The sequence below is a fragment of the Garra rufa genome, chromosome 17 (genome assembly GCF_049309525.1).
Source record: "Garra rufa chromosome 17, GarRuf1.0, whole genome shotgun sequence".
Classification (NCBI taxonomy): domain Eukaryota; kingdom Metazoa; phylum Chordata; class Actinopteri; order Cypriniformes; family Cyprinidae; genus Garra; species Garra rufa.
In genome coordinates this window covers 41,349,047-41,363,687 of record NC_133377.1, presented here as the reverse complement: position 1 = coordinate 41,363,687, position 14,641 = coordinate 41,349,047, and the positions used below count along the sequence as shown (strand labels likewise).

Here is a 14,641-nt window from a genome sequence, read left to right as displayed (position 1 = left end):
TTATTGTTTCATATTTTTTTTTAATAAAGTGAATTTATTCAATTTAAAGTTCCTTACTATTTACCAAAACAACAGAAAATATTTTTATTTTAATTATTTATTATGCAAGTTTTATTTTATTTTATTATTCTTTGTGTAGTTCCCCTCCTCTTCTCTCCTCTCCTCTCCAAAACTAAATCACAAGAGATTTATTTTATTATATTTTATTTTTCTAATTAATTATTTATAGTTTATATTTTATCATAATTGTATATATATATTATTTTAATTAATTATAATTAATAAAGTGAATTTATTTAATTTATTTTATTTATTTATTTTTGTTAATAAATTTTTTTTAACCCAAAACAACATAAAGTATTTAGTTTTTCTAATTATTTAAAATGTATATTTGACCATAAAATTAATTTTAGTTATTTATAATTAGAATTAATATAGTTAATTTTAATTATAATTAATGTAAATCATAAATTAATAAATTACATTTAATTTAAATTATATTTACCTTTAACTTATAGTTCCTTACTATTAACCAAAGCAACATAAAAAAAATATTTTTCTAATTATTAATAATTTTATATTTAATATTATATATAATATTTAATATTTTATCATAATTATACATTTTTATTTGACCTATTTATAATTATAATTATTAAGAGAATACATTTCATTTAAATTATTTGTAATTTTTAAATAGTTCCTTACTATTAACGAAAGAAACAATATATATATATATATATATATATATATATATATATATATATATATATATATTTTATTTTTTTATTTTATTTTTTTTTTTTTAATGTGTAGTTCCCCTCCTGTCCGCCAGTGGTCGCGCGTCACTCCGCACATTTCACATGCGAACACGCGAGCAAACGCACCACGTGCTCCTCCACATGTGTTCGGCATGGCGAACTGGACGCAGGAGAACGGAGCTCCTAAACCCATCACAAACCCTACGGATGTGTCGACGGAGGCGCAGACATCCAGTGGAAATGTCGCGGTCAGACCCGGTGGATTCGCCGCGCCGGTTCCGTGTCTCATCCCGTCGTTCGCGGACGCGGTAAAGTTGCTAAACGCGCGGTACTCGTGTCTAGTTCTGGACAAACACCGCAGACACATCTCACTGCCGCCGGTATACCTGCGGAAGAAACGCACTGGTATACAGGAGGAACTCAACGCTGAGCTGCTCAAATACTCCGGCAGGTAAAGAAAAGATCATCATTAATGGAATTTAGATACTAACAGTATGCTGCTGTATTATTTATACATGATTATTATGCTTCTAGTGCTTGTATTTCACTATTATGATACAGTAAGTAAAACCATAATGCATTAAAAAAACATTATAGTACTTTTTGTAAAATTGTCAGTATGTTTTGCTGCTGCTACTGCGTAAAATTTGATATAGAAGTGCGGTAATACCATGGTACTCTTTGTAATATTGTCATAAAGTCAGTTGAATCTAATGCAGGTAACGTTACAGTCAACTTATAAAGACAGAATAGGACTAGTGCACTAGTTTGATTGTGACTTGCATGTAGTTTATGGGCAGAAATGAATGAATTACAACAACAGCAGGATTACAAAAGAAAATGTGTGTACATGTATAGAGAGAGACAGAGAGATTTAAAATAAATAGATAAATAAAATAGTTAATTTGAGATATAAAATAATAGTTAAGTTATACAGAGAAAGAGAGATTAAAAAATAAAATTATATATATATATATATATATATATATAGAGAGAGAGAGAGAGAGAGAGAGAGAGAGAGATAAATCAAATAATTAATATATATGTAGAGAGAGAGAGAGGGACATTTAAAAATAAATTAATTAATAATTTTCTTTATATATTGAAAAATATATAGAAAAAGTGTGATTTTAAAAATAAATATATCAATAAAGGAGTTAAGTAATAGAGAGAGATTTAAAAATTTATGAATAAATAAAAAATTAAGTTATATAGAGAGAGAAATAAAAAGACAATGTATATATAGAGAGAAAGAAATAAACATAATTAAGTAGATAAATAAAATAATTTATAGAGAGAGAGAGATTAAAAAATTTATCAATAAATAAAATAACAATTAAGTTTTTTATATATAGACAGATTTAAAAATAAATAATTAATATATAAAAAATTAAATTAATTAAAAGTAAAAATCAATAATGGAAGTTAAGTAATTTAATTTAAAAAATAATGAATAAATAAAATAACAATTAGTTATATATATATATATATAGAGAGAGAGAGAGATATTTAAAAATAAATTAATAAATACAATTATAGTATTATATATTTATATTTAATTTTATAATACATTATATATTTATATTTAAATATAATTTATATACCTGTTTGTAATGTGTTCCTTACTTATTTAAAAAAACTTTACTTAGTTTTAAAAAATCTGTTGTGAATTGTTTTTGTACACACACTGTTAAAATGTTTACAACAATGAATCGATGTAAAAACATAATTATATAAGTAAAAATGTGATGTTTAAAACTCTTCTTATTTAATATTTAACTCCTTTTCCCTTTTTCTTTTTTTACCTTTTCTTTTTAAATATTTTTCATTAATTGTAATTTATATTTAATTACTATAGTATTTATTTTACTATTAATATTGTAAATAATATAGATGCTTTTATAAAAAAAACTGAAGAAAAAATGCAAGCAAATTAACGCTTTTATTTAGATATTTTCAAAGAACTTATCTTTTATATTTAATAATCTTTTTTACATTTTAGTTAATTATAATTTATAATTAATGACCTTTATTTTTTTTTTACTTTTAAATATTTTCTTACTATTGATTAACAGCAAAAAAAAAAACAAAAAAAAACATGGGATTTATTTTGTTTTATCATTTTATTTTTCTAATTAATTATTTATATTTATTTATATCTAATCATATATTTTTAGTTAATCTTTATATTAACCAAAACAACATAAAATATATTAAAAATATATATATTTTATTTAATTATTTTCTATTACCTTACATAATTACTTTTTATGTGTTTTATTAGGATTGCAAAAAGTTGGAAAATTCCATTTATTTGTATTTCAATTTATGTATGTATTTAATTATTTAAATCAAATTTTATTAACTGATTTGATTTAAATGTTTCTAATATATTTTATTTGGTTTCATCTTAGCACTCTTTTTGTCTCAGATCACAGTTTGAAATCATAATTAACTATTGCGCTCAGCTGAAACGTCTATATAAACATAATTTATTAATAAAGATTCCAACATAAAATATCTAACAGCCATTTTCTGTTTTGTGGTTTTGCAGTCTGAAAGGTGTTCCTATGGCGTATGACAACATTAAAGTTGTAGGACAGCATGGAGATATTTATGACGATCAAGGATTCATTCACTTCAACATCGAGGCATCGTTTGTGGTCTTCAAACCTAAGAAAGGTTTGAAGCTTGAGGTACGTCTTAAAGGGATAGTTCACCCAAAAATGAAAATTTGATGTTTATCTGCTTACCCCCAGGGCATCCAAGATGTAGGTGACTTTGTTTCCTCAGAAAAACACAAACAAAGATTTAAAACCGGTGCAGTCTGCCAGACAAATAATATGAGTGGATGAGCACCGAACCTTTAAAAGTAAACAAAAACATGCACAGACAAATCCAAATTGCACCCTGCGACTCGTGACGATACATTGATGTCCTAAGACACGAAACGTGTACCGGTTTTCGTTAAAAATCTTGGTTTGTGTTCTGCTGAGGAAACAAAGTCACCTACATCTTGGATGCCCTCGGGGTAAGCAGATAAACATTAAATTTTCATTTTTGGGTGAACTATCCCTTTAAAAGATCTTTATGAGCTACAGATCATATTCTGTGTGTGATTATAAATTAAAGGGATAGTTCACCCAGAAATTAAAACTGGAGGTTTATCTGCTTACCCCCAGGGCATCCGAGATGTAGGTGACTTTGTTACTTCAGTAGAACACTAAAGTTTTTAACTCAAACTGTTGCAGTCTGTCAGTCATATAATGGCAGTCGATGGGCTTCACGGATTTAGGAGTCCAAAAAAAAAAGTTATGATACATTCAGGTCTTGAGAAACCAAACAATCAGTCTGTGCCAGAAACTGAACTGTATTTATATAATTTTTTACTTCTGATCCACCGCATTGTCCAACTGTCCTGAGCGCGTTCACAACAGCCAGCAACCATAACTTCAGTCGATAAGGATCAAAAGTTGAAAAGGTTCAAATTCAACACTCCCGGATGAGTTTGCGCATCCGTAATATTTTAGTGTTTAATTGGTTGCAACAATCAGAATAAGCACAAGTAATTACCATTTTGAGTAGCCGTTGTATCCACGATCTCGCCGTGTAAACAGTGGTTCAAGGTTATTCGTTTAAAAAAGTTTTTTTTTATATCAGTGTTTCCCCTACCATTATCTTAGGGGGGCGCCCCGCCCCCCCAACGGCACCCCCCGCCCCCCTTGAATGTCAAGTTCATTTTATTTTTGATATAGCGTCAGATCACAATAGAAGTCATTAAGGTTATCTTTCCTATAGAACAGGGCTATACATTGTTCTTTTATTAAACAAACTAAATTGCCTTGTGTTATTTATCTTATTTACACGAAGGCATGTCATTTCTGTCTTTACATGATCGCGTGTTTACAATGTCTCATCTGCGAAAACACAGACGGGATCGCGGACTCCATTCATAAAAACCGAATCTACTATAGCGCGAAATGCCACGTAAATTCGTCGATTTTTGGATTAATAAATCAAAAGTTGGTCTGTTACTTCATTCAAATCGCGATATGGACTAGTGTCTGTGAAAACTGAAATGCAAAAAGACCGTTTCAATATGAATCCTGCATGCTCCGTTTGCCTCTGTATACATGAATGGTGGAGACGCGCTTTTACTACACGCATATACTGAAGCACACGTGACGCTCCCGCTAATTTTGGGCATTTGCATCTCGCATGAACAGATAAACTCAATATCCAAAGCTGCTGTGAGTGTCACTTTTACCGTTTCATTTGAGAAAACTAGCATCATAACATGCTGTACACACACAGAAACTTCAAGGCAACCTGTCAAAATAAAAGTAACATGTAACAGAACATTAGTCTTGTATTACTTTTGTACAGTATAATGTAGTTGTTTATATATTCCTATTTAAATAATTGACATGAAACAATATATATGATAAAAATAAATATAACAAGATTAACCACTTAATTGTAGAAAAAATACTACAATTATTATTTAAATGTTAAATTATTATTATTTATTGATTTTAACAGTAAACCTCTGTTTGTTTGCCAAAAATTAAAAGGGTTTATTTTTCATTTGATTAAAAATAAATAATTTTTTATACTTTTAATTTGATTATGAGAAAAAATAATACACACAAGAATTAAAAAAAAAAAAAAAGCAAAAGTTGGTAGAGCCCTATTGTTCAAAATGTTAAAATAGAGAGTTTTGGACTTATTTTTCCTCTGAATAAGTCTATAATAATGTTTTCGTTATTTCACAAAGTAGGGTAAAGTACCGGGAAAAAAAAAAGTAACGTTGGCTACCGGCACCCAACCCCCTAAGCCCCCCCCCCCCCCCCAACACTGGAAACCTAGGGGAAACACTGTATATATATATATATTAGGGGTGTAACTGTTCACGGGGATGTATTGAACCGTTTCGGTGCGGCCTGTTCGGTTCGGTCCACTTGCGTACCGTTTCGGTATATTTTTTTCATTAAATAATATAAATTTATTATTAGCGTGATATTAAGCGCAGCGGAACAATGTTCCTAGGCGAGTTTCCGCACGGACGCTATTGAGTGACGCACAGTAGAGCTGCACGAGTAGCCGTGAGAAATGGCATCATGGCAACAGCGAAAGAGAAGCCAGAGCTTGAAGCCCTCCCACCTCACTACGGTCTCCTGTTTTGGAACACTTTGGCTTCCCTGTTAAAATACATAACAGGGATAGACGAGTGGATAAATCCAAAGTTGTATGCCGACATTGTTCCACGGAGATCGGGTATGTGGCAGGCAACACATCTAACATGTTAACGCACTTAAAACGGCATCATCCGAATGTGAATATCACTTCTACTAAGAAGAAAAGCAGCCTTGTGCAAGTACCGCTAACGTCGGCATTTAAACAACCCGAAGTGTTAAAAGTTTTCAGGTCCTAACTAGTTGCAGTATTTAAATTTTTATTTTAAAAATGTGTATTTCTTTATAAAGAGTGCAATTTATTTAAAATATGACCCAAATGTGTCGCTTTTATTTTATGCAAGAATTCTATTGTGTGTTGGCAGCTTTTCAAAATAAAGATTTTGTAAGTTCTTATTTTTTTTGTACCGAAAATTAACCGAACCGAGCTCTCCAAGACACTGTACCGAACCGAATACGATTTTAGCGTACCGGTACACCCCTAATATATATATATAGTTTGCAAATTTGCAATAAAATTTTGTTAGTTTTAGTTTAGTTTTTATTTTGTGAACACATTTCTATTTAGTTTTTATATAGTTTAGTTTCAGTTTTAGTTTTTTAGAGATCAAATAGAGCTCACGATTTCCTCGCAGTTCTAAACTAAGCAGAATAATGTGAGACAAAATATCAATTGCTGCAGTCTATTTAAAAGTGTTTAATTAATTTGAATGAATTATTAATCATTTAATACATGATATTTGTATTTAAAATAGGGCTGTGCAACATGGACAAAATAATCATATTGCGATTTTTAGAACAAATATTGCGATTTTTTTTTTTTTTTTTTTTTGCTTTTTCAAACAAGCTACATACATTCTAAATGTATTCAGTGCACAAGAAGTGCATAACAAAACATTTCACCATGAAATAACAGTATTAAGTTTAATAAAAAAAAAACTGTAGTAAAATTGTCTTTAAAACAGACAACATAAAATAAATAAGCCATTTTACTTTTTTCCCTGGTACTTTAGCCTACTTTGTGCAATAACGAATACATTAATTTCAGTGGAAAAATAAGTCCAAAACTCTCTATTTTAACATTTTGAGGGTTCTAAAATCTTTTGCTTTTTTTTTTTTGAAATTCTTATGTGTTTTAATTTTTCTGATAATGAAAAAGCATAAACATTTATTTTTAATCAAATGAAAAATAAACCCTTTTCATTTTTGCCAAACAAACTGAAATGTACTGTTAAAATCAATGCGTGGAACAAAAATTATATTCAGTTTAAAACGTTTAAATAATAGTTAAGTGGTTCATCTTGTTGTAATATTTTTTTTATCATATATATTGTTTTATGTAAATTATTTAAATAGGAATATATAAACACCTACATTATACTGTACAAAAGTAATACAGGACTAATATTCTTCTGTTACATGTTAAACCGTACTTTTATTTTGACAGGTTGCAGTGAAGTTTCTGTGTGTATATGATGCTAGCTTTCTCAAATGAAACGGTAAAAGTGAAACTCACAGCAGCGATTTGGCGATTGAGTTTATCTGTTCATGTGAGATGCAAATGCCAAAAATTAGCGGGAGCGTCACGTGTGCTTCAGTCTGCATGTAGTAAAGAAATAAAACGCTCCCCACCATTCATACATACAGAAGCAAACGAAACATGCAGGATTCATATTAAAACGGTCTTTCTGCATTTCAGTTTTCACAGACACTAGTCCATATCGCGATTTGAATTAAGTGACAGACCAACTTTTGATTTATTCATCCAGAAATCGACGAATTACGTGGCATTCCGCGCTATAGTAGATTAGGTTTTTATGAATGGAGTCCGCGATCCAGTCCGTGTTTTCTTGGAGGAGACATTGTAATCACGCGACCATGAAGAGACAGAAATGCCATGCCTTCGTGTAAATAAGATAAATAACATAAGGCAATTTAGGATGTTTAATAAAAGAACTATGTATAGACCTGTTCTATAGGAAAGATTACCTTACATGACTTCTATTGTGATCTGGCGCTATATCGAAAATAAAATGAACTTGACGTTCAAGGGGGGCGGGGGTGCCGTTGGGGGGATAGATAAAATCGCAGCCTTGTGCGGTTTAGAAATAGCATGTGCTTAAATCGCGATTTTTTTTTGCGATTGCGATTAATTGCACAGCCCTAATTTAAAATATAATATGTTTAATACACCAATCCTTAATATTAAATTTTTGAAAAAGTGGTTTGTTTGAATGAATAAGGCTACGTCTACATTAATCCGGATACATTTGAAAACGGAGTTTTCGTTTTAAAACGCTCTCCGTCCACACTAGCGTTTCCAAGCGTTTTCCAAAAGTTTCTCATCCACACTGAAACGTAGGAAAACATCGAATTCTCCTTACTGCGCATGCGTAAAGCCTCCAAAATTATAGAGGCATAATAAGTTTTCACACAATTCTTCTGGCGGGATCATTTACGGAAATATCTTGTCATCCACTGACGCGTCTATATCGCGCTCATTCATATTTTATCTGAAAAGCAGTTTTCGTCATGTTTTGCAGGACAGCGACTGTGAGTAAATTTTCTGTCATCATTTTAGGACTGTAATTTGAAGAATGTAACTTACAAGGTAAATTTCTCTAGCAGCAGTGTGGCAGTGAACAGCACAGGCACAATTACCGGTGTAAACAGATATCTATTGGTACAATATGCGTCACATGACTAAATATGCGTTATCGTTTTCAAAAGCCTCCATTTTCACAGTCCACACTACAACGCGAAAACGGCGTTTTCAAATGTATCCACTTTGGAGAGCGTTTTCAAAAAGCTCCGTTTTCCGTGACAAAAACGCCGTCTCAGTGTGGACGGAAGGCCAAAACGGAGAGAAAAAGATGCGTTTTCAAACGAAAACGTATTAGTGTGGACATAGCCTAAATGACTTTACTCATAAAAACATTACTGGATGGATCAGCGTTTTTGAATGAAGATCTCTCTATTCAACGACAAATGCATTTTTTAACGGTTACATTTCTTGTGTTCCATAAAAAAATAAATAAGAGAGAGAACTCTTGATTGCAAAAACGATTACTTATTTTTGATAATTATTATTTTATTTTAGTTAGTTTACAAAAATGTTTTCGTTTATGAAAATAACCTTGCAATGAGTGACGTAAGAAAAAAAATCACATGGGATTTATTTTATAATTTTATTTTTCTAATTATTTTAATAATTTATATGTAATCGTAATTATTATTTATTTTTAAAATGTATTATATTACAAATCTAGGTTGTTTTGTTTTACACAACTTTTCATTCTTAAATGTTATTTTTGTTTTTTTGCTAAATGAAAACATTTTGGTAAAAAGTTAACAAATCTGCATATTTTTTCTAGTTGCGTTATTTGGAAAATATTTATTTGTTTTCCACCACCTTACATTATTCGTTTTTATGTATTTTTATTTTGGATGCGAATAGGTAGGAAATGTTTAGACACTTTTGAAAAATTTTGGGAGACTTTTGGAACGTTTTCAGAATTGTTCCATTTTTTATGTGTATTAAATAATTAATTAATGTATTTATTTTAATCACATTTTAATTAACTGATTTGATTAAATGTTTATAATCTATTTAGTTTAATCTTAGCACTCTTTTGTCCCAGACCATATTTTGAAATCATGAATGTCAACTATTGCACTCAGCTAAAACTTCTACACAAACATCATTTAATAATAAAGATTTCAACAGAAATATGTAACAGCCATTCTCTGTTTTGTGGTTTTGCAGTCTGAAAGGTGTTCCTATGGCATATGACAACATTAATGTCGTAGGTGTTTATGATGAGATATTTATTGCTTGTTACATAAAAAAAAATACTTTTGCCTAAAATTGATGCAGTAGCCTAGATTTAATTTAATTTAAGTTTTCAATAAAAGTTGTTTCGTTTTATTTTATTTCAGTTTACGAAAATGTTTTCTGATCAGTCGTTTTCATCTTAGTTTTAGTTTTCATTTATGAAAATGACCTTGCAACGAGTGACGTTATACGCGCAACAGATATAAATACTGTTGAGTTTCTTGCACAGACTGATTGTTTGATGTGTTAAGACCTCAATGTATCGTCACAAGCCGCAGGACAGTTTGAGTTAAAACTCTTCGTTCTCTATTGAAGAAACAAAGTCACCTAGATCTTGTATGCCCTGGGGTAAGCAGATAAAATGTCAAATTTCCATATTTGGGTGAACTATCACTTTAATTCTTATATTTGCTCTGTCTGATGGTGTTTAATGTGTGCCACTCAGGGTGTAATTAATAAAATGGGAGTGGGTCATGTGGGCTGTCTGGTTCACGGCTGCTTTAACGCATCAGTGTTGAAGCCCAATCTGCTGACCACAGAGCAGTGGAGGGACTCTGGACTGAGTGTCGGACAAAACCTGGAGTTTGAGGTCTTCCAGCTGGACGCCGATTCTGCGGGAGTTCTGCTGATCAGAGGACGGCTGGAGAAGTCCAGGTACATGGATCTATTCAAGGAATAGCTTGCCTGAAAAATGAGAATTTGCTAGATGTCCTCACTCTGAGGCCATGCAAGTCTTTATCTGATTTTGAGAAATGTGTGCCGTCAGAACGAGTCCAAACAGCTGATAAAAACATCACAATAATCCACAAGTGATCCACACCACTCCGGTCCATCTGTTAACATTAGTTAACAACACTGTTTGTAGGTAGAAAATACAATATTTAGGCAATTTAGCTTCACTTCTGCCTAAAATCATGAGTTCATAATTCATAATAACACTTCCTCCAGTGAAAAAAAAATGGATTTGTTTCTTACAAACACACAGCTTTACACTTCTCAAGATATTAGTTGATGAACTGGAGTGGTGTGGATTACTTGTGATTGGTTATTTGTGACCCTGGACCACAAAACCAGTCTTAAGTCGCTGGGGTATATTTGTAGCAATAGCCAAAAATACATTGTATGGGTCAAAATTATTGTTTTTTCTTTTATGTCAAAAATCATTAGGAAATTAAGTAAAGATCATGTTCCATGAAGATTTTTTGTAAAATTCCTACCGTAAACCTATCAAAATGTAATTTTTGATTTGTAAAATGCATTGTTAAGAACCTAATTTGGACAACTTTAAAGGTGATTTTCTCAGGATTTTGATTTTTTTGCACCCTCAGATTCCAGATTTTCAAATAGATGTATCTCAGCCAAATATTGTCCTAACCTAACAAACCATACATCAATAGAAAGTTTATTTACTGAGCTTTCATATTATATATACATCTCAGTTTTGTAAAATTTAACCTTATGACTGGTTTTGTGGTCCAGGGTCACATATGTGTGTACTGTGTATATTTATTATGTATGTATAAATACACACACATGTATATATTAAGGTACATTTTTAATTTATATGTAAAATATTTTATATATAATATAAATTATATACAAGTATTTACATGCAAATACATACAATTTTTTTTTCAAATATGCAGTATGCAAACATACTTTATTTTGAATTGATTTTGAATTTATACTGCAATACTGTTTGACGCTCCTGAAATAACTCAGAAAGATGTGATTTATTTGTTGTTGTTTTTTTGTAAATATGACTCCTCTAATCCATCTTTTACAGCTTTTATGTGGTGTTAAAAAAAGCAAACAATATATTGCATTAATTGCAATAATTCTTGTAGAATCGCATTTCTTAATTTTTCAATAGATAGCAGTTCAGCACCCAAGTACCAAAATAGTAATGATTTTTGGAGGTAAGTGTATTGCTCCTAACAATAATTTCTTGATTTTTCAGAGTGCAAGAGCTCGTGGCCCAATTTGAACAAAAGGAATCGACTGTAGAATCCACCACAGAACCAGAATCCACGGAAGATACGATCGGCAGTCCGAAACCCAAGAAGAAAAAGAAGAAAGACAAGCGTGAAGAAGAGTCTGCAGCGGACGAGTCTCTGAACGACAGCAGCCTGGAGCAAACGTCCGAAAACCACCAAAGCGCTGACGACACAGTCGAGAACGGACATCACAAAGAGAAGAAAAAGAAGAAAAAACACAAACGACAGGAGGCGGATGAGATCTCGCCCTGTGACCTCTCAACGAGTGACTCCAGCGGGTACATAAACGATAAAATCAGCAAAAAGAGAGCTGCTGAGAGCGACAACGGCCTGCAGGATGCACCCGCCGCCAAAAAGAAGAAAAAGAGCAAGTGATTTTGCTCACAGAACGCGTCATGAACTATAAATGATGAGCTGAGTGTGACTGACTTTATGTGTGATTTATATTTACAGAATATAACAATAAATGTTTTTTTTTGTCATCTGGAGCGTTTGCACACTTTTATTTTTTCACCTGAAGAGGGCAGCATGCTTTCCTTTTCCTTTGCTGTTCCACACACAATCTTGAAACTTCACAAATTCTCCTCATTAAACAGTGTTGAACAGGGAAAAATCCATTAGGATTCCTCATTTGTGACCCTGGACCACTAAAACCAGTCTGAAGTAGCACAGGTATATTTTTAGCAATAGCCAGCAAATACATTGTAGGGGTCTTTTATGCCAAAAATCATTGGGATATTCAGTAAAGATCATGTTCCATAAAGATATTTTGTAAATTTCCTACAGTAAATGTATCAAAACTTAATTTTTGATTAGTAATATGCATTGCTAGGAACTTAATTTGAACAACTTTAAAGGCAATTTTCTCAATATTTAGATTTTTTTTTTTTTTTTTTTTTGCACCCTCAGATTTCTGATGTTCAAATAGTTGTTTCTTAGCCAAATGTTGTCCTATCCTAACAAATGTACATAAATGGAAAGCTTGTATATTTAGCCCTCAGATGATGTAGAAATGTCAATTTAAAAAAAAATAACCCTTGTGACTGGTTTTGAGGTCCAGGGTCACATATAATAAAACATTTATAACTTAAGTATTCCTAAAACTATCTATTGCTGTTTAATGTTCATAAGATTTTAAACCACTATATTACAGTCAGTCTCAATACTAAGGATGATAAATTAAAACAAAACTGGTAACTTGTAACGACTCAACGTTCCAGCCAATGTAAGAGTTGAGGGTTTCACTTACATTTAATGCTTTAAATATAAATATTTCCATAATGTAATTTTTTTAAAATTATATATATATTTGTATATTGCGTTTGATGCTGTAAATCGAAATCTAAAAGTCTTTATAATATAATAAAAATAAATATTTTTTACGTTATCTTTAGTTTATTACTTTTTTTGTACCTAGTAATACCTGCTTAGGAATATCATATTATGCATGGTATTTCCATGCAAAACAAACTTTCTGTATTCATATTTATTATGAGGTTTTATTTACACAAATGTGGAATTATATCTAGTTCTGTGGCATTTAAAAAAAAAGTTAAAATCCTTAAAACAGTCCTTTTTTTAAAGCTTAATTGAATTTTAAAAATTGCTATATTTAAGTTATTTTTCAATTTCTTTCAATGCATTCTGCTTGGATTTATTGTCAGTGTATTTAACAGTGATAATTCCTCTTTGTTATTTAGGAAGGTTTAAAAACATTTTCTTGTCATGTGACAAAAAAGGAAACCAGGAATGGCAGCACCCTCATGGTTAAAATTAACACATTTATTATTTCATTTCACATAATATTATTTTAAAACATCAAGAAGATTATATAAGTTTTTTGAGTCGACAGCTTATAAAAATGCATTTTTTTTTTTTTTTTTACTCATTTACTCATTACTCATTGTTATAAGTCAGAAATGACAAGGAGGCAGTTTGCCGCAATACAAAGTCAATGGAGAGCATTGGGTTGTTTTCCCCCTGGTGGGCGTGGTTTTCAGATTATGGTGTATGTCGCTCTGTCTCTGTATTATATAGTAGTCAACATTTGAAGTGGATCAAAAAAATTCATCAAAAACAAGAATGGGAATTGTTTCGGTTTTAGGACAACTTTGATTTGTTGTTGATCGAATGTTGACTACTGTATATATACAAACACACATGCAAGTTTTGCAGGTTTATTGAGTGTTTTCACATTGTGTCATCAATTGGCTATATTGGCAGCACAGAACGTAAACTATGCCACTGAACCGAACAAAACTTGCATATTTTGCTGCTGAAAATGAACAATTATTTCATGTTTTGGGCTGCACTTATCGGTCAGACCAGAAAAAAAAACATTTGGAGTATGATAGACTACCAAAAGGTATAACAAATCAAAGGGAAGAGCTCAACTGTCTGTGGAACAAAAGGCGTGTGTGGTTGGCCAAACTGAACCAGGATTTTCAGAGCAAGAATCTTGACAACATTCGTGTTTGTTCTTATCATTTCCGATCAGGTAGGTGAAATATTAGGCTCATATCTTAATTAATACTGTTCGTACATATCTTTAACACCTATTTACTGTAGTTTTTCAAAATATTGCCCATTTCCTGCTTACTAAGCCCTCTATGTGATTTAGCAGCTTCCACACGTTTTTTTTTTTCCCCCATCTAAATTAGCAAAACAACGTATTCAGTAGTACATTAACCAATGCTGTTTACATTAGAGTTCTCCAATATGAAAATAAAATGATGGCTTTTTTACTTGTTTGCACCACTTGATTTTCCATGAAGAGTTAATAAATCCAAACATTTCCTGAAAATGGTGCAAAGGTTTTTCCAAACCACATGAAACAAGATTGTTTTTCTAAGA

The 14,641-nt window shown here is 31.3% G+C and overlaps 1 protein-coding gene across 1 annotated transcript; it reads left to right on the top strand.

Moving 5' to 3' along the window:
* The first annotated feature begins 913 nt into the window (after positions 1–913).
* Positions 914–12,212, top strand: LOC141290194 (DNA-directed RNA polymerase I subunit RPA43-like). Its single transcript, XM_073822392.1, has 4 exons — positions 914–1,212; positions 3,316–3,457; positions 10,237–10,445; positions 11,752–12,212. The coding sequence occupies exons 1-4, from the start codon at positions 914–916 to the stop codon at positions 12,161–12,163; spliced, it is 1,062 nt and encodes a 353-aa protein (XP_073678493.1). The 3' UTR covers positions 12,164–12,212.
* Positions 12,213–14,641: the final 2,429 nt, after the last annotated feature.

Bases quoted from the DNA above. Each gene is read 5' to 3' on its own strand.
- LOC141290194 (XM_073822392.1), top strand. From the start codon at position 914: ATGGCGAACTGGACGCAGGAGAACGGAGCTCCTAAACCCATCACAAAC. The intron at 3,458-10,236 runs GTACGTCTTAAA...TGTGCCACTCAG, and splicing joins AGAAAGGTTTGAAGCTTGAG to GGTGTAATTAATAAAATGGG. The intron at 10,446-11,751 runs GTACATGGATCT...TTGATTTTTCAG, and splicing joins GGACGGCTGGAGAAGTCCAG to AGTGCAAGAGCTCGTGGCCC.